Source organism: Crinia signifera, chromosome 6, assembly GCF_055691185.1.
Source record: "Crinia signifera chromosome 6, ASM5569118v1, whole genome shotgun sequence".
Lineage (NCBI taxonomy): Eukaryota > Metazoa > Chordata > Amphibia > Anura > Myobatrachidae > Crinia > Crinia signifera.
This window is the reverse complement of record NC_139222.1, coordinates 3151542-3175760: the sequence shown is the minus strand read 5'-3', so window position 1 is coordinate 3175760 and position 24219 is coordinate 3151542. Positions and strand designations below refer to the sequence as shown.

General features: G+C 47.1%; 4 protein-coding genes across 6 annotated transcripts in view; 2 read left to right on the top strand and 2 right to left on the bottom strand.

Annotated features, from left to right (window-relative positions):
* Window positions 1-22724, top strand: part of LOC146009807 (uncharacterized) — a 234070-nt gene extending 211346 nt beyond the window's left edge. Inside the window, exon 8 of the mRNA XM_083150293.1 lies at window positions 22045-22724. Coding sequence (XP_083006419.1) covers window positions 22045-22511 — 467 coding nt within the window. The 3' untranslated portion in view covers window positions 22512-22724. The remainder of the gene's footprint in view (window positions 1-22044) is intronic.
* LOC146009826 (uncharacterized) overlaps window positions 1-24219 on the bottom strand; it is a 426905-nt gene that overhangs the window by 186807 nt on the left and 215879 nt on the right. The gene's annotated exons all lie outside the window — the stretch shown is intronic.
* Window positions 1-24219, bottom strand: part of LOC146009839 (uncharacterized) — a 103266-nt gene that overhangs the window by 46036 nt on the left and 33011 nt on the right. The window lies entirely within an intron of this gene.
* Window positions 7711-24219, top strand: part of LOC146009824 (uncharacterized) — a 163849-nt gene continuing 147340 nt past the window's right edge. The window contains exons 1-2 of one of the 2 annotated variants that reach the window (XM_083150335.1): window positions 7711-7830; window positions 9198-9350. The gene's annotated coding sequence lies outside the window, so the exon portion shown is untranslated. Of the gene's footprint in view, window positions 7858-9197; window positions 9351-24219 lie in introns of both variants that reach the window. The other variant, XM_083150336.1, reaches the window with a different exon arrangement.

The window sequence follows — 24219 nt, the reverse complement described above, 5'->3', positions numbered from 1 at the left end:
ATGGCACCGTCGTTGGTTCTTTATCACCCTATCACAGATTTTTGCCATATATCTGATCACCGAATACACTATATATTGTCATTTGTCGGTGAATAATCCGACAACAAATGTCTCCACACCACAGCTATCGGAGACCACGGCGCAGAGATTATTGAGATCACCACTTGATAACGTGTATTCATTTATATTTAATATCGCATAATAGAAGGGAATGGCATCCACTACTCCTTTACGCCTCATGAAAGTGAGTGCCGTTCATGTTATGTACCCCTTCCCCTAATCTTTGCTCTAACAAGGTACATACATTAATTGTAGATGGGTATATCCTCATAATAACTACACGTCTCACTTGTAAACGTATGGTAGATCTTATCATCATAGAGTCATGGATGTTTCATCATCCATCTGTTTACATCTACGTTTTCCCGTTCCTCTGTGAGCGGTCTGAGATTATCAAGGACCGCAATTATCTAAAAAAAAGAAGAAGAAAAAAAGAAACTATAATCCCTATCCGGAATACTATCCCCCCCCCCCCCCCCCCGCCCTCACTGCATCGTTAATGCAGAATATAATTAGCACACCAAACATTCATCACTACCATAATGTGCAGAGATCTTATGACACTCCAACCCCCCCCCCCCCCCTTATGCCTGCCAAGCTTAAGGAAGGGACTAAACAAGACATTTATCAAACATACCTTTTGATCCCCTAAAAATAAGCGTGGCTGTAGTAACTGTCAATCATTACACACAGAGGAGGGGATGACACAACACTGTGACGTAGAGCAACACTGATTGGACAGAGGGAATACCTATGAGGTTACTTAAACACGGCCAAGCTCCTGTTCTGGTCGGCCTTGATAAAGCTACTCTGCGAAGTGTACGCCGGCTGTCGGAGTGCGAGCAGGGTGGCACGCTCAAACGATTATTATTTGTGTGTCAAATGTAATTTATTGTTGATGAACTGCTGATTTGACTGAGCGTGTGGTTCTTACAGCCCTTATTAGGGCAGAGGAAGCCGGCGCTATACCTGTGCATTCACGGCACATACAGAGCATGCGAACCGCTCTGTTGGCTCATTGATGGGAACTAGAAAGCTGTTTCATTCTCTGACTACATCCCACAGTAGTCCCATACATTGGTCACATATGAGTCAGAGAACTTATACCTATAATTCATTCTTTACTGCAAGCCAATACTCCCACGCACCACAGGAGAGCAGCACATTGCTACGTGTTGTAACGACTCTCTGTGATATAAAAGGCAGATAAAGCACGTAAGCTGCCAATCATCCTGTGGATTGTAACTAAGGGGGTTATTTGGGTGGGGTTTTACTTCAAAGTGAGATCTATATTGCAGTGTAAGGATAAAGCAGCCAGTATCTACCCTGCACAGAAACAAAATAACTCACCCAAACCCTGTAACTCTTTCTGCACATGTTACCACCTGCAGTGCACATGGGCCCTTATTCTGATCGGTGCGTTAATATCCGCGTGCGTTCGTGCCGCCGATGTTTTGTGTCTGCGCATGTGCAGAGGCGTCTCTGCGCATGTGCGAGCGGGGCGTACGGCCAAATTCCGCATGAAATGTGAACACTCCGAACAGGGGGTGGAGAGGGGCGTGAAGGGCTATTTGGGCTCATTACCATATGCATACGCCCCGCGTTTCATGGGCGTTCCCATGAAAACGCTGGGCGTACGTATGGTAATGCGGCCGTGACGCACGTGTAGGGGGCGGACATATGACATCGCCGGATGTCAGCTGCCCGCCCAGATCCCTGCTTTTGCACGGAGAAATGTCCGTGTGGTCTGAGGTTGCGGGAGCTGGTTGACCACTCGGTCCTGCATTCGATGGTCTGCGACCATCGAATGATGGGGGAGGTTCCCTGAGATGGAGGAGGCGTATTCCATGTAAAATACACGTGCGGTCCGTTCGGCCAGCTTCTTACCGCATACGGACGGAGTTGGCGATCCGTATGGAAGGCGGGTTTCGCACGCACGGTCCTGGCCGCATATTCGGCTCCGGCCGCACCGATCAGAATAAGGGCCATGGTTTTGTCCTTCTAAGAAGGAATTTGACCTTCATCTGAACTTGAAAGGTAGAATCAGTACATCAAGCAGTATTAATTAACCCTATACGATCCAGCTATTAATGTGGGATAGACTCACTACACCAGTGATTTTCAACCTTTTTACCTTGCGGCACACTAAATAAGATTTTAAATTGCCAAGGCACACTATAAGATCCCTACAGGGCAATACACATTGGCTCCCACTAAAAATCAAACGTATTGGCCCCCATATAAAAAACAAACAATAACACTGGTTTCCACAGGTAACAAAAAAAAAATACATTGGCTCTTTACATAAAGAGACCAGTAAATAACAGTTGAACTGGTGGTGGCTCTAAACTGGTTCGGGCATCTCTAGATCTGGGGGCACTCGTGAGAACAGCTCAAGGCACACTAGTGTAACACGGCACAGTGGTTGAAAAACACTGCACTACACCAACGTACTGAAACACCGATATCTGATATCACTAAGACGCCGGTCCAACAAATCACAAGTATTCTATCCATAAAGTGTGTCACCTGCGCACGACCTCACCCTTTTACACACTAATGCTGTGTACACACGGTGAGATCCCCTCGCTATTCGACTTATGGTGTGTACACACTTGTACAATATAGACTATCTGCATACAAAATATACAATTTAGACTATCTGCATACAATTTAGACTATATAGTGCAGATCTGCACTATATAGTCTATGCAGCCAAGACTTTCTGGCTGCGATACGGGAGCGCGCATCGCAGTGACGTGCGGTGAGGTTAGTGTCAGGTGACGCATGTGCTATTTGGGACAGTGACAGTGACAGTGAGAAAGCGAGGACAGTGACAGTGAGCATAGTAACAGCAGGAGATGGGGAGAGTCGCAGCAGGGGGTTGGGGACAGTGACAGCGAGGAGAGTAACAGCGGGGCATGGGGGAGAGTGACAGCGGGGAGTGACAGTGGGGGATTGGGGTAGTGACAGTGGGGAGAGTGATAGCGGGAGAGTGACAGTGGGGGATGGGGGAGAGTTATAGTGGGGAGAGTGACAGCGGGGGAAGGGGGAGAGTGATATCGGGGAGAGTGACATTGGGGGAAGGGGGAGAGTGACAGTGAGGACAGTGATATCGGAGAGAGTGACCATGGGGGATGGGGGATAGTAATAGCAGGGAGAGTGACAGTGGGGGATGGGGGAGAGTGACAGTGGGGGGATATGGGAGAGTGACAGCAGGGGATGGGGAGAGTGATAGTGGGGGATGGGGGAGAGTGACAGTGGGAGGATATGGGAGAGTGACAGCAGGGGATGGGGAGAGTGATAGTGGGGTGAGTGACAGTGGGGGATGGGGGCAGTGGGGACATAGGGCTGAAGTATTACTTACTTTTAAAATCTACCAGCAGCATTGGCAGCCCAGTGACCAAGAGGAGGGGACACAGCCGGCCCAGGCTGCAGCATCAGGTGTAGGAAAGCCAGGCCTCCCGGCGGGGTCCAGAAATACAGCCGCTGCACACTGAACTGTATAAACATACAGCGCTGAGCTGCCGCGCGCCCCCCCCCCCCCCACCCTGCTACTGGGGGAAAAGAGCACAGGGGGACTGGGGGAAAAGAGCTGACAGCTCACCATGCACCTGACCGGAGAGAGGGAGTTCAGCGCCGGGCTGCGGGCGCCAAGTCCCGCGGCAAGGTGAGCACTACCCGCCGCTACCACCCCCACGATTATTAGAGCAGCAGCCCCGGCGGTGGCTGGTAGTGGCAACGGCAGTAGCGGTCCTCACTGCCTTTGCCCGCTACTCCTGCCAGCCCCGCTGCTGCGGCTGCCCCTACTCCCACTGCTACTCCTGCCCGCCCCCTGGTTAAATGTAATTTTACACAAAATCAGTGTGTGGGGATACGGGAGCTGACACTGCCACTACGCAGCTCAGGGGCAGCGGGTACAGGCTGTCAGTGAGTGACAGCCTGCTCCGCTGTCCTATCACATCTGTCTCAGTGACAGGGGAGTGCGTCCCTGTTACTGAGGCAGAGGAGTAGATGCCGCTTCCCCATTCAATTTCAATGGGCTTCTCCGCATCTTTTCTCCTCTGCTCGTTATTCCCGCCCCCCGCTGCAGGGCAGTTTTCAATTGTCAGCGGGAGGCACAGCTCCCGCTGCCGCCCAGCCTTCCACAGTGTCCCATCTCACAACTATATAAAAAAAAAATCAAATGAGATATTTATAACACAGCATATGTGTTATAAATACCATCATTTTTTTTAATCAGTTATGAGACAGGGGAGGCTCTGCCTCCCCTGACTGCACGTCCCTGGCGCATCGGGATCGCAAGGGTTAAACCTGTGCAATCTGCATGAGATCCAGATGAGATTTTGACCATATAGTCAAAATCTCATGCACATTGTACAAGTGTGTACACACCATAAAGATTTGAGTGCTGTGCAATCTGTGCTAACTCTGTACTATTTACATACAATCTGCATTAGATCTGCACTATATAGTCATTGCTGCCCTGTCTATCTGGGTTTTGATTTGTACGGTCCCTGGAGCGCGCATCGGGATCGCAAGGTAAAAAACCTGTGCGATCTGCATACGATCTGTATGATTGTATAGGCAAAATCTAATGTAAAATCTCACCGTGTGTACACAGCATATCACTGTCTCTGCTTTGTTCAATATCACTACATGTTCTATGTGTTTTTAGGTATATCTCACAGCCATGTAGATGGTTATCTAATAAAAGTTCAATTTTAAGTTAAAGAATCCAGGTGCACTACACTTGGGACAAAGATTTTTCTCTCCATGTGTATCCTATTGGTACACAGGTGAAGCAGCCTGTGGTGTCCTGTTATTATTATTATACAGTGGGCGCAGCCTGCGGTGTGCTGTTGTTATTATTATTATACAGGGAGAGTAGCCTGTGGTGTCCTGCTATTATTATTATTATTATTATACAGGAGGAGCAGCCTGTGGTGTCCTGTTATTATTATACAGGGGGAAAAGCCTGTGGTGTCATTATTATTATACAGGAGGAGCAGCCTTGTGTGTCCTGTTATTATTATACAGAGGGAGCACCCTGTGGTGTCCTGTTATTAATATACAGGGGGAGCAGCCTGTGGTGTACTGATATTATTATACAGGGGAGCAGCCTGTGGTGTACTGATATTATCATACAGGGAGAGTAGCCTGTAGTGTCCTGTTATTATTATTATAGAGGGAGAGCAGCCTGTGGTGTCCTGTTATTATTATTATACAGGGGGAGCAGCCTGTGGTGTCCTGTTATTATTATAGAGGGAGAGCAGCCTGTGGTGTCCTGTTGTTATTATGTGGTGTTCTGTTATTATTATACAGGAGGAGCACAGGCTGCTCCCCTGTATAATAATAGGACACCACAGGCTACTCTCCCTGTATAATAATATCAGTACACCACAGGCTGCTCCCCTGTATACAAATATCAGTACACTACAGGCTGCTCCTCCTGTATAATAATAACAGAACAATAATAACAGGACACAGAAGGCTGCTCCTCCTGTATAATAATAATAACAACAGGACACCCCTGTTGTTATTATTATTATTATACAGGAGGAGCAGCCTGTGGTGTTCTGTTATTATTATACAGGAGGAGCAGCCTGTAGTGTACTGATATTTGTATACAGGGGAGCAGCCTGTGGTGTACTGATATTATTATACAGGGAGAGTAGCCTGTGGTGTCCTATTATTATACAGGGGAGCAGCCTGTGGTGTACTGATATTATTATACAGGGAGAGTAGCCTGTGGTGTCCTATTATTATTATTATTATACAGGGGGGCAGCCTATGGTGTCCTGTTATTATTATACAGGGGGAGCAGCCTGTGGTGTCCTGTTATTATTATACAGGGGAGCAGCCTCTGGTGTACTGATATTATTATACAGGGAGAGTAGCCTGTGGTGTCCTATTATTATTATACAGGGGGAGCAGCCTATGGTGTCCTGTTATTATTATACAGGGGGAGCAGCCTGTGGTGTCCTGTTATTATTATTATACAGGGAGAGCAGCCTGTGGTGTACTGATATTATTATACAGGGAGAGTAGCCTGTGGTGTCCTATTATTATTATTATTATTATTATTATTATACAGGCCGGGGGAGCAGCCTGTGGTTACTGATATTATTATACAGGGAGAGTAGCCTTTGGTGTCCTATTATTATACAGGGGGAGCAGCCTGTGGTGTCCTGTTATTATTATTATTATTATTATACAGGGGAGCAGCCTGTGGTGTACTGATACCGGTATTATTATACAGGGAGAGTAGCCTTTGGTGTCCTATTATTATACAGGGGGAGCAGCCTGTGGTGTCCTGTTATTATTATTATACAGGGGAGCAGCCTGTGGTGTACTGGTATTATTATACAGGGAGAGTAGCCTGTGGTGTCCTATTATTATACAGGGGAGCAGCCTGTGGTGTACTGATATTATTATACAGGGAGAGTAGCCTGTGGTGTCCTATTATTATTATTATTATTATTATTATTATACAGGGGGGCAGCCTATGGTGTCCTGTTATTATTATACAGGGGGAGCAGCCTGTGGTGTCCTGTTATTATTATACAGGGGAGCAGCCTCTGGTGTACTGATATTATTATACAGGGAGAGTAGCCTGTGGTGTCCTATTATTATTATACAGGGGGAGCAGCCTATGGTGTCCTGTTATTATTATACAGGGGGAGCAGCCTGTGGTGTCCTGTTATCATTATTATACAGGGAGAGCAGCCTGTGGTGTACTGATATTATTATACAGGGAGAGTAGCCTGTGGTGTTCTATTATTATTATTATACAGGCAGGGGGAGCAGCCTGTGGTTACTGATATTATTATACAGGGAGAGTAGCCTTTGGTGTCCTATTATTATACAGGGGGAGCAGCCTGTGGTGTCCTGTTATTATTATACAGGGGAGCAGCCTGTGGTGTACTGATATTATTATACAGGGAGAGTAGCCTTTGGTTTCCTATTATTATACAGGGGGAGCAGCCTGTGGTTACTGCTGGGAATGAGACGTTATCATACCTCCCAACTGTCACGATTCCGTCGGGACAGTCCCGATTTTCGGGTCCTGTCCCGACGTCCCACCCGCGGCAGGCATTGTCCCGCTGCGGGGGGGTGGCAGTTGGGAGACCCCCCCAATGTAGTAGAATAGACGCTGTGCGCATGCGCACAGCGTCTATTCTCGTATGAAAATGAGGTCGCGGCTAATTAGCATAAGCCGCGCCCTCATTTGCATACACCACGCCCCTTTTCGGGCGAGCCGCGCGAGTGTCCCTATTTCTTCACATGAAAAGTTGGGAGGTATGCGTTATACTGTAAAACTGGGTTTCCACCACCTTTTTCACAGTCATAGAAAACTAGAGTGTACAATGACAACAAGCACAAAGTCTGCTCCAGCTGCTCCAGAGGACGCGCTACCTGCATTACAACAACAATGATAATACAGCACCAGAGCTGCTCAGCCTATAGAATAATATCATTACTTGCTGCCAGACACAGCAATGGCCGCTCTGCGCTCCTGCTGCCTTGTGGGAGTGATAGAGGAGGGTTGTGATCAGACTTGACGACGGTCTACAGAAAAATGGCCGCCGGCCTCCGGCACTGGGGACATGTATGGTGACAAAGAGCGGGAGACTATCAGCAAAAAGCCTCTGCCAATCATGCCCTATTTCCGGCCTGTGTGTTCCACCTTACTTCCGGGTTCTGCGTTTCACACACAGGAAAGGCGCTTTCATCGATTGCTTCAGCCTTGGTGTCCGTCGAGATCGGGTAATGGCTTCTATGCAGCTGGAGCAGGTTATAGTGTCCTATTCTTATTATTATAATATAAGGGGAGCAGTCTGTTGTGTACTAGGATACAGATGGAGAAGCCAGTAGTGTCCTACTATACAGGGGGAGCAGCCTGTGGTGTCTTATTATTATACAGGGAGAACAGTCAGTGGTATCCTGTTATTATTATACAGAGGTAGCAGCCTGTAGTGTCCTGCTATTATTATACAGAGGGAGCAGCCTGTAGTGTCCTGTTCTAATTATACAGGGGGGGGGGGGGGGCAGCATGTGGTGTCCTGTTATTATACAGGGGAGCAGCCTGTGGTGTCCTTTTGTTATTATTATACAGGGAAAGCAGCCTGTAGTGTCCTGTTATTATTTTACAGGGGGAGCAGCCTGTGGTGTCCTATTATTATTATACAGGGGGAGCAGCCTGTAGTGTCCTTTTGTTATTGTACAGGGGGAGCAGCCTGTAGTGTCCTTTTGTTATTATTATACAGGGGGAGCAGCCTGTGGTGTGCGGATATTATTATTATTATACAGGAGGAGCCGCCTGTATGGTCCTGTTGTTGTTATGATTATTAATATTATTATTACACAGGGGGAGCAGCTTGTGGTGTCCTGGTATTATTATTTTACAGAGGGAGCAGCCTGAGGTGTCCTGTTATTATTATACAGGGGGAGCCGTCTGTGGTGTCCTGTTGTTATCATTATTTTACAGGGGGAGCAGCCTGTGGTGTGCTGTTGTTGTTATTAGTATTATTATACAGAGGGAGCAGCCTGTGGTGTCCTGTTATTATTATACAGGGGGAGCAGCCTGTAGTGTCCTTTTGTTATTATTATACAGAGGGAGCAGCCTGTAGTGTCCTTTTGTTATTATTATACAGGGGGAGCAGCCTGTGGTGTGCGGTTATTATTATACAGGAGGAGCAGCCTGTGGTGTCCTTTGTGTTGTTATTATTACACAGGGGGAGCAGCCTGTGGTGTCTTGTTGTTTTTTTGTTATACAGGGGGAGCCGCCTGTATGGTCCTGTTGTTGTTGTTGTTATTATGATGATTATTAATGTTTATTATACAGGGGGAGCAGCCTGTGGTGTCCTGTTATTATTACTATACAGGGAAAGCAGTTATTATTATTATTATTATTATTATTATTATTATTATACAGAGGAAGCTGCCTTTGGTGTCCTGGCTATGAGTTGTGCGGTGTAACCTATTAGCAATACCGCATTGTGTGACAGTCACTGGGGCGTCTGATGTGTGACCAGGGCTGTGTGACATGGGGGGTAGAGGAGGACTCAGTGCTTCATATCTATGTTACATGTGTGCTCTGTGCTGTGTATTATAATTATTATACTTACTCCTAGACCACTGAGCTGTGAGGATCCAGAGAGTTTACTACACGTCACGTGAGGATGAGACGCGTCACTGATTCCCTGAGGATGGAGAAGGACGGGAGTCACATGTCTGAGAGGATACTAAGTCTCACCCTGGAGATCATCTACCTGCTGACCGGGGAGGTGACAGTGACATCACTTATATCTATAGTAATAATACAGGGACATGACAGTGACATCACTTATTTGTATAGTAATAATACAGGGAGGTGACCGGGGAGGTGACAGTGACATCACTTATATCTATAGTAATAATACAGGGACATGACAGTGACATCACTTATATCTATAGTAATAATACAGGGACATGACAGTGACATCACTTATATCTATAGTAATAATACAGGGATGTGACCGGGGAGGTGACAGTGACATCACTTATATCTATAGTAATAATACAGGGACGTGACCGGGGAGGTGACAGTGACATCACTTATATCTATAGTAATAATACAGGGACATGACAGTGACATCACTTATATCTATAGTAATAATACAGGGACGTGACAGTGACATCACTTACATGTATAGTAATAATACAGGGATGTGACCGGGGAGGTGACAGTGACATCACTTATATCTATAGTAATAATACAGTGACGTGACAGTGACATCACTTATATCTAGAGTAATAATACAGGGACATGACCGGGGAGGTGACATCACTTATATCTATAGTAATAATACAGGGATGTGACAGTGACATCACTTATATCTATAGTAGTAATACAGGGATGTGACCGGGGAGGTGACAGTGACATCACTTATATCTATAGTAATAATACAGCGATGTGACCGGGAAGGTGACAGTGACATCACTTATATCTATAGTAATAATACAGGGACGTGACAGTGACATCACTTATATCTATAGTAATAATACGGGGAGGTGAGTGACACCACTTATATCTATAGTAATAATACAGGGACGTGACCGGGGAGGTGACGGTGACATCACTTATATCTATAGTAATAATACAGGGACGTGACATCACTTTTATGTATAGTAATAATACAGGGATGTGACCGGGGAGGTGACAGTGACATCACTTATATCTATAGTAATAATACAGGAAGGTGACCGGGGAGGTGACAGTGACATCACTTATATCTATAGTAATAATACAGGGATGTGACCGGGGAGGTGACAGTGACATCACTTATATCTATAGTAATAATACAGGGAGGTGACAGTGACATCACTTATATCTATAGTAATAATACAGGGACGTGACCTGGGAGGTGACAGTGACATCACTTATATCTATAGTAATAATACAGGGACGTGACCAGGGAGGTGACATCACTTATATCTATAGTAATAAGGGACATGACAGTGACATCACTTATATCTATAGTAATAATACAGGGACGTGACCGGGGAGGTGACGGTGACATCACTTATATCTATAGTAATAATACAGGGAGGTGACAGTGACATCACTTATATCTATAGTAATAATACAGGGATGTGACCGGGGAGGTGACAGTCACATCACTTATATCTATAGTAATAATACAGGGAGGTGACCAGGGAGGTGACAGCGACATCACTTATATCTATAGTAATAATAGAGGGACGTGACCGGGGAGGTGACAGTGACATCACTTATATCTATAGTAATAATACAGGGATGTGACCGGGGAGGTGACAGTGACATCACTTATATCTATAGTAATAATACAGGGACGTGACCTGGGAGGTGACAGTGACATCACTTATATCTATAGTAATAATACAGGGACGTGACCTGGGAGGTGACAGGGACATCACTTATATCTATAGTAATAATACAGGGACATGACCAGGGAGGTGACATCACTTATATCTATAGTAATATGGGACATGACAGTGACACCACTTATATCTATAGTAATAATACAGGGACGTGACCGGGGAGGTGACGGTGACATCAATTATATCTATAGTAATAATACAGGGACGTGACATCACTTTTATGTATAGTAATAATACAGGGATGTGACCGGAGAGGTGACAGTGACATCACTTATATCTATAGTAATAATACAGGGAGGTGACCGGGAAGGTGACAGTGACATCACTTATATCTATAGTAATAATACAGGGATGTGACCGGGGAGGTGACAGTGACATCACTTATATCTATAGTAATAATACAGGGAGGTGACAGTGACATCACTTATATCTATAGTAATAATACAGGGACGTGACCTGGGAGGTGACAGTGACATCACTTATATCTATAGTAATAATACAGGAACATGACGAGGGAGGTGACATAACTTATATCTATAGTAATAAGGGACATGACAGTGACATCACTTATATCTATAGTAATAATACAGGAACGTGACCGGGGAGGTGACATCACTTATATCTATAGTAATAATACAGGGAGGTGACGGTGACATCACTTATATCTATAGTAATAATACAGGGACGTGACCGGGGAGGTGACAGTGACATCACTTATATCTATAGTAATAATACAGGGACGTGACCGGGAAGGTGACAGTGACATCGCTTATATCTATAGTAATAATACAGTGACGTGACAGTGACATCACTTATATCTAGAGTAATAATACAGGGACGTGACCGGGGAGGTGACATCACTTATATCTATAGTAATAATACAGGGATGTGACCGGGGAGGTGAAGGGGATCTGGGATTGTATATAATGATATTTGTTGTCTCCCCCAATACACAGGGTTACACAGTAGTGAAGAAGACATCCGGTGAGTGTGAGACACCCAGCAGCCGTCCCTGTGTGTCAGGAGGACTGAGCAGGACCCAGAGCCCCATCACGGTGCCTCCACCTCACTCACTGATACATGAGAGGCACAATGACCAGAAGATCCTGGAACTCACCAACAAGATCATTCAGCTGCTGACTGGAGAGGTGACTGCTGGGAATGGGACGTTATACAGTAACACCGGGGGGATGTGACCGGAGAGGTGACTGCTGGGAATGGGACGTTATACAGTAACACCGGGGGATGTGACCGGAGAGGTGACTGCTGGGAATGGGACGTTATACAGTAACACCGGCGATGTGACCGGAGAGGTGACTGCTGGAAATGGGACGTTATACAGTAACATTGGGGGATGTGACCGGAGAGGTGACTGCTGGGAATGGGACGTTATACAGTAACACTGGGGGATGTGACCGGAGACGTGACTGCTGGGAATGGGACATTATACAGTAACACCTGGGGGATGTGACCGGAGAGGTGACTGCTGGGAATGGGACGTTATACAGTAACACCGGGGGATGTGACCGGAGAGGTGACTGCTGGGAATGGGACGTTATACAGTAACACCAGGGATGTGACCGGAGAGGTGACTGCTGGGAATGGGACGTTATACAGTAACACCGGGGATGTGACCGGAGAGGTGACTGCTGGGAATGGGACGTTATACAGTAACACCGGGGGATGTGACCAGAGAGGTGACTGCTGGGAATGGGACGTTATACAGTAACACCGGGGGATGTGACCGGAGAGGTGACTGCTGGGAATGGGACGTTATACAGTAACAACGGGGGATGTGACCGGAGAGGTGACTGCTGGGAATGGGACGTTATACAGTAACACCGGGGGATGTGACCGGAGAGGTGAGTGCTGGGATTGGGACGTTATACAGTAACACCGGGGGATGTGACTGGAGAGGTGACTGCTGGGAATGGGACGTTATACAGTAACACCGGGGGATGTGACCGGAGAGGTGACTGCTGGGAATGGGACATTATACAGTAACACCAGGGGATGTGACCGGAGAGGTGACTGCTGGGAATGGGACGTTATACAGTAACATCAGGGGATGTGACCGGAGAGGTGACTGCTGGGAATGGGACGTTATACAGTAACACCGGGGGATGTGACCGGAGAGATGAATGCTGGGAATGGGACGTTATACAGTAACACCGGGGATGTGACCGGAGAGGTGACTGCTGTGAATGTGACGTTATACAGTAACACCGGGGGATGTGACCGGACAGGTGACTGCTGGGAATTGGACGTTATACAGTAACACCGGGGGATGTGACCGGAGAGGTGACTGCTGGGAATGGGACGTTATACAGTAACACCGGGGATGTGACCGGAGAGGTGACTGCTGGGAATGGGACGTTATACAGTAACACCGGGGGATGTGACCGGAGAGGTCACTGCTGGGAATGGGACGTTATACAGTAACACCGGGGGATGTGACTGGGTGATGACTGTATCACTGTGTAAGTCAGGTGCCTATAAGGTGTCAGGATGTCACTTTCTATCTCTCCATGCAGGAGGGGGAGTATATAGAGGAACACAGGGGTCTGTACAAGGACGTGATGATGGAGAATCACCGACCCCTCACATCACTGGGTAAGAGGAGACATTTATTGTACAGGGGAGAGCAGGTATGGGGGTCCTCTATATACACCCAGCATCTGATAATAACATATATACAATGTCCTCAGTCACTGCGTGTCTCCTACAGATGGGCCAGTAACAGGAATACCCCAGAGAGATGTCCCCGTCCTCTGTATTCCCAGGATAATCACATATATACAATGTCCTCAGTCACTGTGTGTCTCCTACAGATGGTCCCAGTAACAGGAATACCCCAGAGAGATGTCCCCGTCCTCTGTATTCCCAGGATTATCACATATATACAATGTACTTAGTCACTGCGTGTCTCCTACAGATGGTCCCAGTAACAGGAATACCCCAGAGAGATGTCCCCGTCCTCTGTATTCCCAGGATAATCACATATATACCATGTCCTCAGTCACTGTGTGTCTCCTACAGATGGGCCCAGTAACAGCAATACCCCAGAGAGATGTCCCCGTCCTCTGTATTCCCAGGATAATCACATATATACCATGTCCTCAGTCACTGCGTGTCTCCTACAGATGGGCCCAGTAACAGGAATACCCCAGAGAGATGTCCCTGTCCTCTGTATTCCCAGGATAATCACATATATACAATGTCCTCAGTCACTGTGTGTCTCCTACAGATGGGCCCAGTAACAGGAATACCCCAGAGAGATGTCCCCGTCCTCTGTATTCCCAGGATAATCACATATATACAATGTCCTCAGTTACTGTGTGTCTCCTACAGATGGGCCCAGTAACAGGAATACCCCAGAGAGATGTCCCCGTCCTCTGTATTCCCAGGATAATCACATATATACAATGTACTCAGTCACTGTGTGTCTCCTACAGATGGGCCCAGTAACAGGAATACCCCAGAGAGATGTCCCCGTCCTCTGTATTCCCAGGATAATCACATATATACAATGTCCTCAGTCACTGTGTGTCTCCTACAGATGGGCCCAGTAACAGAGATACCCCAGAGAGATGTCCCCGTCCTCTGTATTCCCAGGATAATCACATATATACCATGTCCTCAGTCACTGTGTATCTCCTACAGATGGGGCCAGTAACAGGAGTACCCCAGAGAGATGTCCCCGTCCTCTGTATTCCCAGGATAATCACATATATACAATGTCCTCAGTCACTGTGTGTCTCCTACAGATGGGCCCAGTAACAGAGATACCCCAGAGAGATGTCCCCGTCCTCTGTATTCCCAGGATAATCACATATATACCATGTCCTCAGTCACTGTGTATCTCCTACAGATGGGCCCAGTAACAGGAATACCCCAGAGAGATGTCCCCCGTCCTCTGTATTCCCAGGATAATCACATATATACAATGTACTCAGTCACTGTGTGTCTCCTACAGATGGGCCCAGTAACAGGAATACCCCAGAGAGATGTCCCCGTCCTCTGTATTCCCAGGATAATCACATATATATCATGTCCTCAGTCACTGCGTGTCTCCTACAGATGGGCCCAGTAACAGGAATACCCCAGAGAGATGTCCCCCGTCCTCTGTATTCCCAGGATAATCACATATATACAATGTACTCAGTCACTGTGTGTCTCCTACAGATGGGCCCAGTAACAGGAATACCCCAGAGAGATGTCCCCGTCCTCTGTATTCCCAGGATAATCACATATATATCATGTCCTCAGTCACTGCGTGTCTCCTACAGATGGGCCAGTAACAGAGATACCCCAGAGAGATGTCCCCGTCCTCTGTATTCCCAGGATAATCACATATATACAATGTCCTCAGTCACTGCGTGTCTCCTACAGATGGGCCCAGTAACAGGAATACCCCAGAGAGATGTCCCCGTCCTCTGTATTCCCAGGATAATCACATATATACAATGTCCTCAGTCACTGTGTGTCTCCTACAGATGGGCCCAGTAACAGGAATACCCCAGAGAGATGTCCCCGTCCTCTGTATTCCCAGGATAATCACATATATACCATGTCCTCAGTCACTGTGTGTCTCCTACAGATGGGCCCAGTAACAGGAATACCCCAGAGAGATGTCCCCCGTCCTCTGTATTCCCAGGATAATCACATATATACCATGTCCTCAGTCACTGCGTGTCTCCTACAGATGGGGCCAGTAACAGGAATACCCCAGAGAGATGTCCCCGTCCTCTGTATTCCCAAGATAATCACATATATACAATGTACTCAGTCACTGCGTGTCTCCTACAGATGGGCCCAGTAACAGGAATACCCCAGAGAGATGTCCCCGTCCTCTGTATTCCCAGGATAATCACATATATACCATGTCCTCAGTCACTGCGTGTCTCCTACAGATGGGCCCAGTAACAGGAATACCCCAGAGAGATGTCCCCGTCCTCTGTATTCCCAGGATAATCACATATATACAATGTCCTCAGTCACTGCGTGTCTCCTACAGATGGGGCCAGTAACAGGAATACCCCAGAGAGATGTCCCCGTCCTCTGTATTCCCAGGATAATCACATATATACAATGTCCTCAGTCACTGCGTGTCTCCTACAGATGGCCCAGTAACAGGAATACGCCAGAGAGATGTCCCCGTCCTCTGTATTCCCAGGATAATCACATATATACCATGTCATCAGTCACTGTGTGTCTCCTACAGATGGGACCAGTAACAGGAATACACCAGAGAGATGTCCCCATCCTCTGTATTCCCAGGATAATCACATATATACCATGTCCTCAGTCACTGCGTGTCTCCTACAGATGGGCCCAGTAACAGGAATACCCCAGAGAGATGTCCTCTGTATTCCCAGGATAATCACATATATACCATGTCCTCAGTCACTGCGTGTCTCCTACAGATGGGCCAGTAACAGGAATACCCCAGAGAGATGTCCCCGTCCTCTGTATTCCCAGGATAATCACATATATACCATGTACTCAGTCACTGTGTGTCTCCTACAGATGATCCCAGTAACAGGAATACCCCAGAGAGATGTCCCCGTCCTCTGTATTCCCAGGATAATCACATATATACCATGTCCTCAGTCACTGTGTGTCTCCTACAGATGGGCCAGTAACAGGAATACCCCAGAGAGATGTCCCCGTCCTCTGTATTCCCAGGATAATCACATATATACCATGTCCTCAGTCACTGCGTGTCTCCTACAGATGGGGCCAGTAACAGGAATACCCCAGAGAGATGTCCCCGTCCTCTGTATTCCCAGGATAATCACATATATACAATGTCCTCCGTCACTGCGTGTCTCCTACAGATGGGCACAGTAACAGGAATACCCCAGAGAGATGTCCCAGTCCTCTGTATTCCCAGGATAATCACATATATACCCTGTCCTCAGTCACTGTGTGTCTCCTACAGATGGGCCCAGTAACAGGAATACCCCAGAGAGATGTCCCCGTCCTCTGTATTCCCAGGATAATCACATATATACAATGTCCTCAGTCACTGCGTGTCTCCTACAGATGGGGCCAGTAACAGGAATACCCCAGAGAGATGTCCCCGTCCTCTGTATTCCCAGGATAATCACATATATACAATGTCCTCAGTCACTGCGTGTCTCCTACAGATGGGCCCAGTAACAGGAATACCCCAGAGAGATGTCCTCTGTATTCCCAGGATAATCACATATATACCATGTCCTCAGTCACTGCTTGTCTCCTACAGATGGGCCAGTAACAGGAATACCCCAGAGAGATGTCCCCGTCCTCTGTATTCCCAGGATAATCACATATATACCATGTCCTCAGTCACTGTGTGTCTCCTACAGATGGGCCAGTAACAGGAATACCCCAGAGAGATGTCCCCGTCCTCTGTATTCCCAGGATAATCACATATATACCATGTCCTCAGTCACTGTGTGTCTCCTACAGATGGGCCCAGTAACAGGAATACCCCAGAGAGATGTCCCCGTCCTCTGTATTCCCAGGATAATCACATATATACCATGTCCTCAGTCACTGCGTGTCTCCTACAGATGGGGCCAGTAACAGGAATACCCCAGAGAGATGTCCCCGTCCTCTGTATTCCCAGGATAATCACATATATACAATGTCCTCCGTCACTGCGTGTCTCCTACAGATGGGCACAGTAACAGGAATACCCCAGAGAGATGTCCCCGTCCTCTGTATTCCCAGGATAATCACATATATACAATGTCCTCAGTCACTGTGTGTCTCCTACAGATGGGGCCAGTCACAGGAATACCCCAGAGAGATGTCCCCGTCCTCTGTATTCCCAGGATAATCACATATATACCATGTCCTCAGTCACTGTGTGTCTCCTACAGATGGGCCCAGTAACAGGAATACCCCAGAGAGATGTCCCCGTCCTCTGTATTCCCAGGATAATCACATATACACAATGTCCTCAGTCACTGTGTGTCTCCTACAGATGGGCCCAGTAACAGGAATACCCCAGAGAGATGTCCCCGTCCTCTGTATTCCCAGGACTGTACAGAGGAGAATCACAGGACCCCACAGGATGATCAGGTAGGTGGGATTTAGGGTCTCACCAATATACCACAGTGACTGTCACTATATGATCCCTACAGAAGCTGTGGGTCTTATACACTGATATAATATTCAACTAAATAAATTATATATAATTATATTTTTTATTGATTTTTGGAATATTTAGGGTAAGAGTCTGGCTAATATAAAAATAGAAGATATAAAGGTTGAAGAAGAGATATATGCGACTAAAATTAAGGTTGAATATGTAGAAGAAGAAGAGACATATGTGAGAGGTGATCAGCGGTGTAAGGAGGAGGAAATCCCTACAGATATCAGCACAGGTGAGTAATAAACACTTATTACAGAATAGAGAACCTATTATACTCCTGCTCTCCCCTCACATCATGTCACTGTGTTACCAGCCCAGAGATCTGACCAGTCTCCTCCCCACACTCTCTGGTGTATCTCATACATCAGGTGCCATCAGCCCCTATTATACTCCTGCTCTCCCCCTCACATCATGTCACTGTGTGTTACCAGCCCAGAGATCTGACCAGTCTCCTCCCCGCACTCTCTGGTGTATCTCTTACATCAGGAGCCATCAGCCCCTATTATACTCCTGCTCTCCCCTCACATCATGTCACTGTGTGTTACCAGCCCAGAGATCTGACCAGTCTCCTCCCCGCACTCTCTGGTGTATCTCATACATCAGGAGCCATCAGCCCCTATTATACTCCTGCTCTCCCCTCACATCATGTCACTGTGTTACCAGCCCAGAGATCTGACCAGTCTCCTCCCCGCACTCTCTGGTGTATCTCATACATCAGGAGCCATCAGCCCCTATTATACTCCTGCTCTCCCCCTCACATCATGTCACTGTGTGTTACCAGCCCAGAGATCTGACCAGTCTCCTCCCCGCACTCTCTGGTGTATCTCATACATCAGCAGCCATCAGCCCCTATTATACTCCTGCTCTCCCCTCACATCATGTCACTGTGTGTTACCAGCCCAGAGATCTGACCAGTCTCCTCCCTGCACTCTCTGGTGTATCTCATACATCAGCAGCCATCACCCCTATTATACTCCTGCTCTCCCCTCACATCATGTCACTGTGTGTTACCAGCCCAGAGATCTGACCAGTCTCCTCCCCGCACTCTCTGGTGTATCTCATACATCAGGAGCCATCAGCCCCTATTATACTCCTGCACTCCCCCTCACATCATGTCACTGTGTGTTACCAGCCCAGAGATCTGACCAGTCTCCTCCCCACACTCTCTGGTGTATCTCATACATCAGGATCCACCAGCCCCTATTATACTCCTGCCCTCCCCCTCACATCATGTCACTGTGTGTTACCAGCCCAGAGATCTGACCAGTCTCCTCCCCGCACTCTCTGGTGTATCTCTTACATCAGGAGCCATCAGCCCCTATTATACTCCTGCTCTCCCCTCACATCATGTCACTGTGTGTTACCAGCCCAGAGATCTGACCAGTCTCCTCCCCGCACTCTCTGGTGTATCTCATACATCAGGAGCCATCAGCCCCTATTATACTCCAGCTCTCCCCTCACATCATGTCACTGTGTGTTACCAGCCCAGAGATCTGACCAGTCTCCTCCCCGCACTCTCTGGTGTATCTCATACATCAGGAGCCATCAGCCCCTATTATACTCCTGCTCTCCTCCTCACATCATGTCACTGTGTGTTACCAGCCCAGAGATCTGACCAGTCTCCTCCCCGCACTCTCTGGTGTATCTCATACATCAGCAGCCATCAGCCCCTATTATACTCCTGCTCTCCCCCTCACATCATGTCACTGTGTCTTACCAGCCCAGAGATCTGACCAGTCTCCTCCCCGCACTCTCTGGTGTATCTCATACATCAGGTGCCATCAGCCCCTATTATACTCCTGCTCTCCCCCTCACATCATGTCACTGTGTGTTACCAGCCCAGAGATCTGACCAGTCTCCTCCCTGCACTCTCTGGTGTATCTCATACATCAGCAGCCATCAGCCCCTATTATACTCCTGCTCTCCCCCTCACATCATGTCACTGTGTGTGACCAGCCCAGAGATCTGACCAGTCTCCTCCCCGCACTCTCTGGTGTATCTCATACACCAGGAGCCATCAGCCCCTATTATACTCCTGCTCTCCCCCTCACATCATGTCACTGTGTGTTACCAGCCCAGAGATCTGACCAGTCTCCTCCCCACACTCTCTGGTGTATCTCATACACCAGGAGCCATCAGCCCCTATTATACTCCTGCTCTCCCCCTCACATCATGTCACTGTGTGTTACCAGCCCAGAGATCTGACCAGTCTCCTCCCCGCACTCTCTGGTGTATCTCATACATCAGGAGCCATCAGCCCCTATTATACTCCTGCTCTCCCCCTCACATCATGTCACTGTGTGTTACCAGCCCAGAGATCTGACCAGTCTCCTCCCTGCACTCTCTGGTGTATCTCATACATCAGCAGCCATCAGCCCCTATTATACTCCTGCTCTCCCCCTCACATCATGTCACTGTGTGTGACCAGCCCAGAGATCTGACCAGTCTCCTCCCCGCACTCTCTGGTGTATCTCATACACCAGGAGCCATCAGCCCCTATTATACTCCTGCTCTCCCCCTCACATCATGTCACTGTGTGTTACCAGCCCAGAGATCTGACCAGTCTCCTCCCCGCACTCTCTGGTGTATCTCATACATCAGGAGCCATCAGCCCCTATTATACTCCTGCTCTCCACCTCACATCATGTCACTGTGTGTTACCAGCCCAGAGATCTGACCAGTCTCCTCCCCGCACTCTCTGGTGTATCTCATACATCAGGAGCCATCAGCCCCTATTATACTCCTGCTCTCCTCTCACATCATGTCACTGTGTGTTACCAGCCCAGAGATCTGACCAGTCTCCTCCCCGCACTCTCTGGTGTATCTCATACATCAGGAGCCATCAGCCTCTATTATACTCCTGCTCTCCCCCTCACATCATGTCACTGTGTGTTACCAGCCCAGAGATCTGACCAGTCTACTCCCTGCACTCTCTGGTGTATCTCATACATCAGGAACCATCAGCCCCTATTATACTTCTGCTCTCCCCTCACATCATGTCACTGTGTGTTACCAGCCCAGAGATCTGACCAGTCTCCTCCCCGCACTCTCTGGTGTATCTCATACATCAGCAGCCATCAGTCCCTATTATACTCCTGCTCTCCCCCTCACATCATGTCACTGTGTGTTACCAGCCCAGAGATCTGACCAGTCTCCTCCCCGCACTCTCTGGTGTATCTCATACATCAGCAGCCATCAGTCCCTATTATACTCCTGCTCTCCCCCTCACATCATGTCACTGTGTGTTACCAGCCCAGAGATCTGACCAGTCTCCTCCCCGCACTCTCTGGTGTATCTCATACATCAGGTGCCATCAGCCCCTATTATACTCCTGCTCTCCCCCTCACATAATGTCACTGTGTGTTACCAGCCCAGAGATCTGACCAGTCTCCTCCCCACTCATAATAGTAACATGGTGGTACAGTGGTCAGTATTGCTATCTTGCAGCACTGAAGTCATGAGTTGAATTCCCAGACAACTTGCTGTTTGTGTGGAGTTTGTATGTATTTCTTGGTTACTTGGCTTCTGATAGCAAATTAACCCTAGTTTGTGCCTGTCCGTGTGGTAGGTAAATAGATTGTAAGCTCCCTGGTGTGACTGATGTGAATGGCTATAGTCCCTGTACAGTGCTGTGAATAATAATACAGGTATGTTATTTCGGACAGGTGCCTCAGAGGGAGGTCTCCTCTTGTCTGCAGAGAATGACGTAGAAGATGACATCACACAAGATTCTCCAGGAGATAACATTGTTACTCTATATATAAGCCCAGTATCTCACAGTGCTGATATATCATCTGGTCCATCTCCTTGTGCGGACAGTTCTCCTGATACCTCAGCCTTTCTTACATACAGTGCAGCTCAGACACGTGGTAAAATATATCCCTGTGCTGAGTGTGGGAAATGTTTTACACATAAATCATATCTTGTTGTACATCAGAGAAGTCACACAGGTGAGAAACCGTATTCATGCTCTGAGTGTGGGAAATGTTTTACACAGAAATCACGTCTTGTTACACATCAGAGATATCACACAGGCGAGAGGCCATTCCCATGCTCTGAGTGTGGGAAATGTTTTACATCCAATTCAGATCTTTCTAGACATAAGAAAAGTCATACAGGTGAAAGGCCATTCCCATGCTCTGAGTGTGGGAAATGTTTCACACAGCTATCCCATCTTGTTACACATCAGAGATGGCACACGGGTGAGAGGCCATTTCCATGCTCTGAGTGTGGGAGATGTTTTGCACAGAAATCAAATCTCGTTACACACAAGAGATGTCACACAGGCGAGAAACCTTTTCCATGTTTGGAGTGTGGGAAATGTTTTGCGAAGAGATCACGTCTTGTTGCACATCAGATTTCGCACAAAAAAGAATGTGAGCTGACACAAAACGGTTAATCACTCGCAGACAATTACCGTGGATGTTATTAGTATAAGATTCACATAGGTCATTTGGGTGAAACTAAAGTGGGGTACACCCAGTCCCACATCGCTCTCAGCAATCTTTTATTGTTTACAGATATAAAGCTGTATACAACTGTAAGGAACACAAAGCACTGCAATGCTTTCTGTACAGATATATGATGAACAATAAACAGATATTGTAAGATATACTTCTATAACGAGTGAGTCCATTTTTCTATTTGATTGGGAAAACATCTCCATTTAAAGACGTCACATTGAATAATAACAGTGTTTTATTGAAACAAGGGAAACAGGATCAACCTTTTGTGTATGAAGAAATAGATCAGAATCGAATTACATTACTTACAAATCCGGGTCTACACCACACAAACACCAGTGATAGAATAAGTACAATACCAATCGATGTCTGATAATCCCAGAGTGCTATCGATGAATGGTTTCCCTCTCAATTTTAAGTGTATGTACCCAAAAGAGAAGAAAAATGGAAACCAATAGTGTGATATTGTTACACTACATAGGACACATATAAAATATAAGGGAGGTCAACTCGTACCAAAAGGATTTGTCTACTAAGTTTGTAGACAATCGCACTTGATTGAGGGGAATCTGGGTTCCACCAATGGATCCTCGTCCTCTCGTTTACCCAAAGGTGCAGATATGTACTCAAAGGAAGTATAATGTCATGATCGGTCACAGGAGAGGAAAGAAGCGATACAATTGGCTGGTGCGTAATGACCTATCAGACAGCAGTCCCAACTCATTGGAATTATTTACGTAATAAAGCTGCTGGCCAGCGGTGCATCGGGTGTACAATATGCAGCTTCGTGGACCCGGGTGACTATGTTGTGCACCCCGAGGACAGGTACAAAGTTCTTCATTACACATAGCCTTAGACGTACTTCCACGTTTGTAGTTTATTTGGTCCACTTTAAAGTCAAAATAGTATTTAAAAAGTAAATGACATTGTGGCATTTTTGAGAAATTGTGGGTATACGCAAGTTACGTATACATGTGCTGTGCGTCACTACAGTACACTGTGTATATATGCTGAGCTCGCGCATTACAGTATAATATGTTATCGCTGGGAAAAGCCATGAAGTCACACATACCTGCATTCTAGTGGGCGGAAGACCGGCACTCCTATACATTCACTGCAACACACTGGATAGCAGGTGGAATGTGCGTTTACAAGAAGCAGTTCAGTGATGAATATTCATTAAGCTCAGCAGGGGCAATAACGTTCAGTTTAAAAATCCATCTCGCTTCAAGTTGCAGAAGCTTCTTATCCCGATCTCCTCATCTCACATTCGCCGGTACCTGGTCTATCGTCTTGTATTTTAATGTCGGCAGGGAATGCCTGAAGTCCCTGAAGTGTTCAGCAACCGGTTGCTCAGAGCGGTCGCCATCCAAGGCATTTTAATCGCAGAGCGATGTATCGCCATGTGCTCCTTAAAAGTTCTGCTGGTCTTGCCCACATATGCGAGCCTGCAGGGGCACAACATCATGTAGACTACGAACCTGCTGGAACAAGTCAACACCTGTTTGATTTTATACCTGTGACCTGTATGCGGGTGCGTGAAAGTGTGCCCTTGCTCAAGGTATCCACATGTCACACATCCCGTGCACCGATAGTTACCAGGTTAGAAAATGCGTTTTCTTGGTGCATCCCAGCCCTGTCACA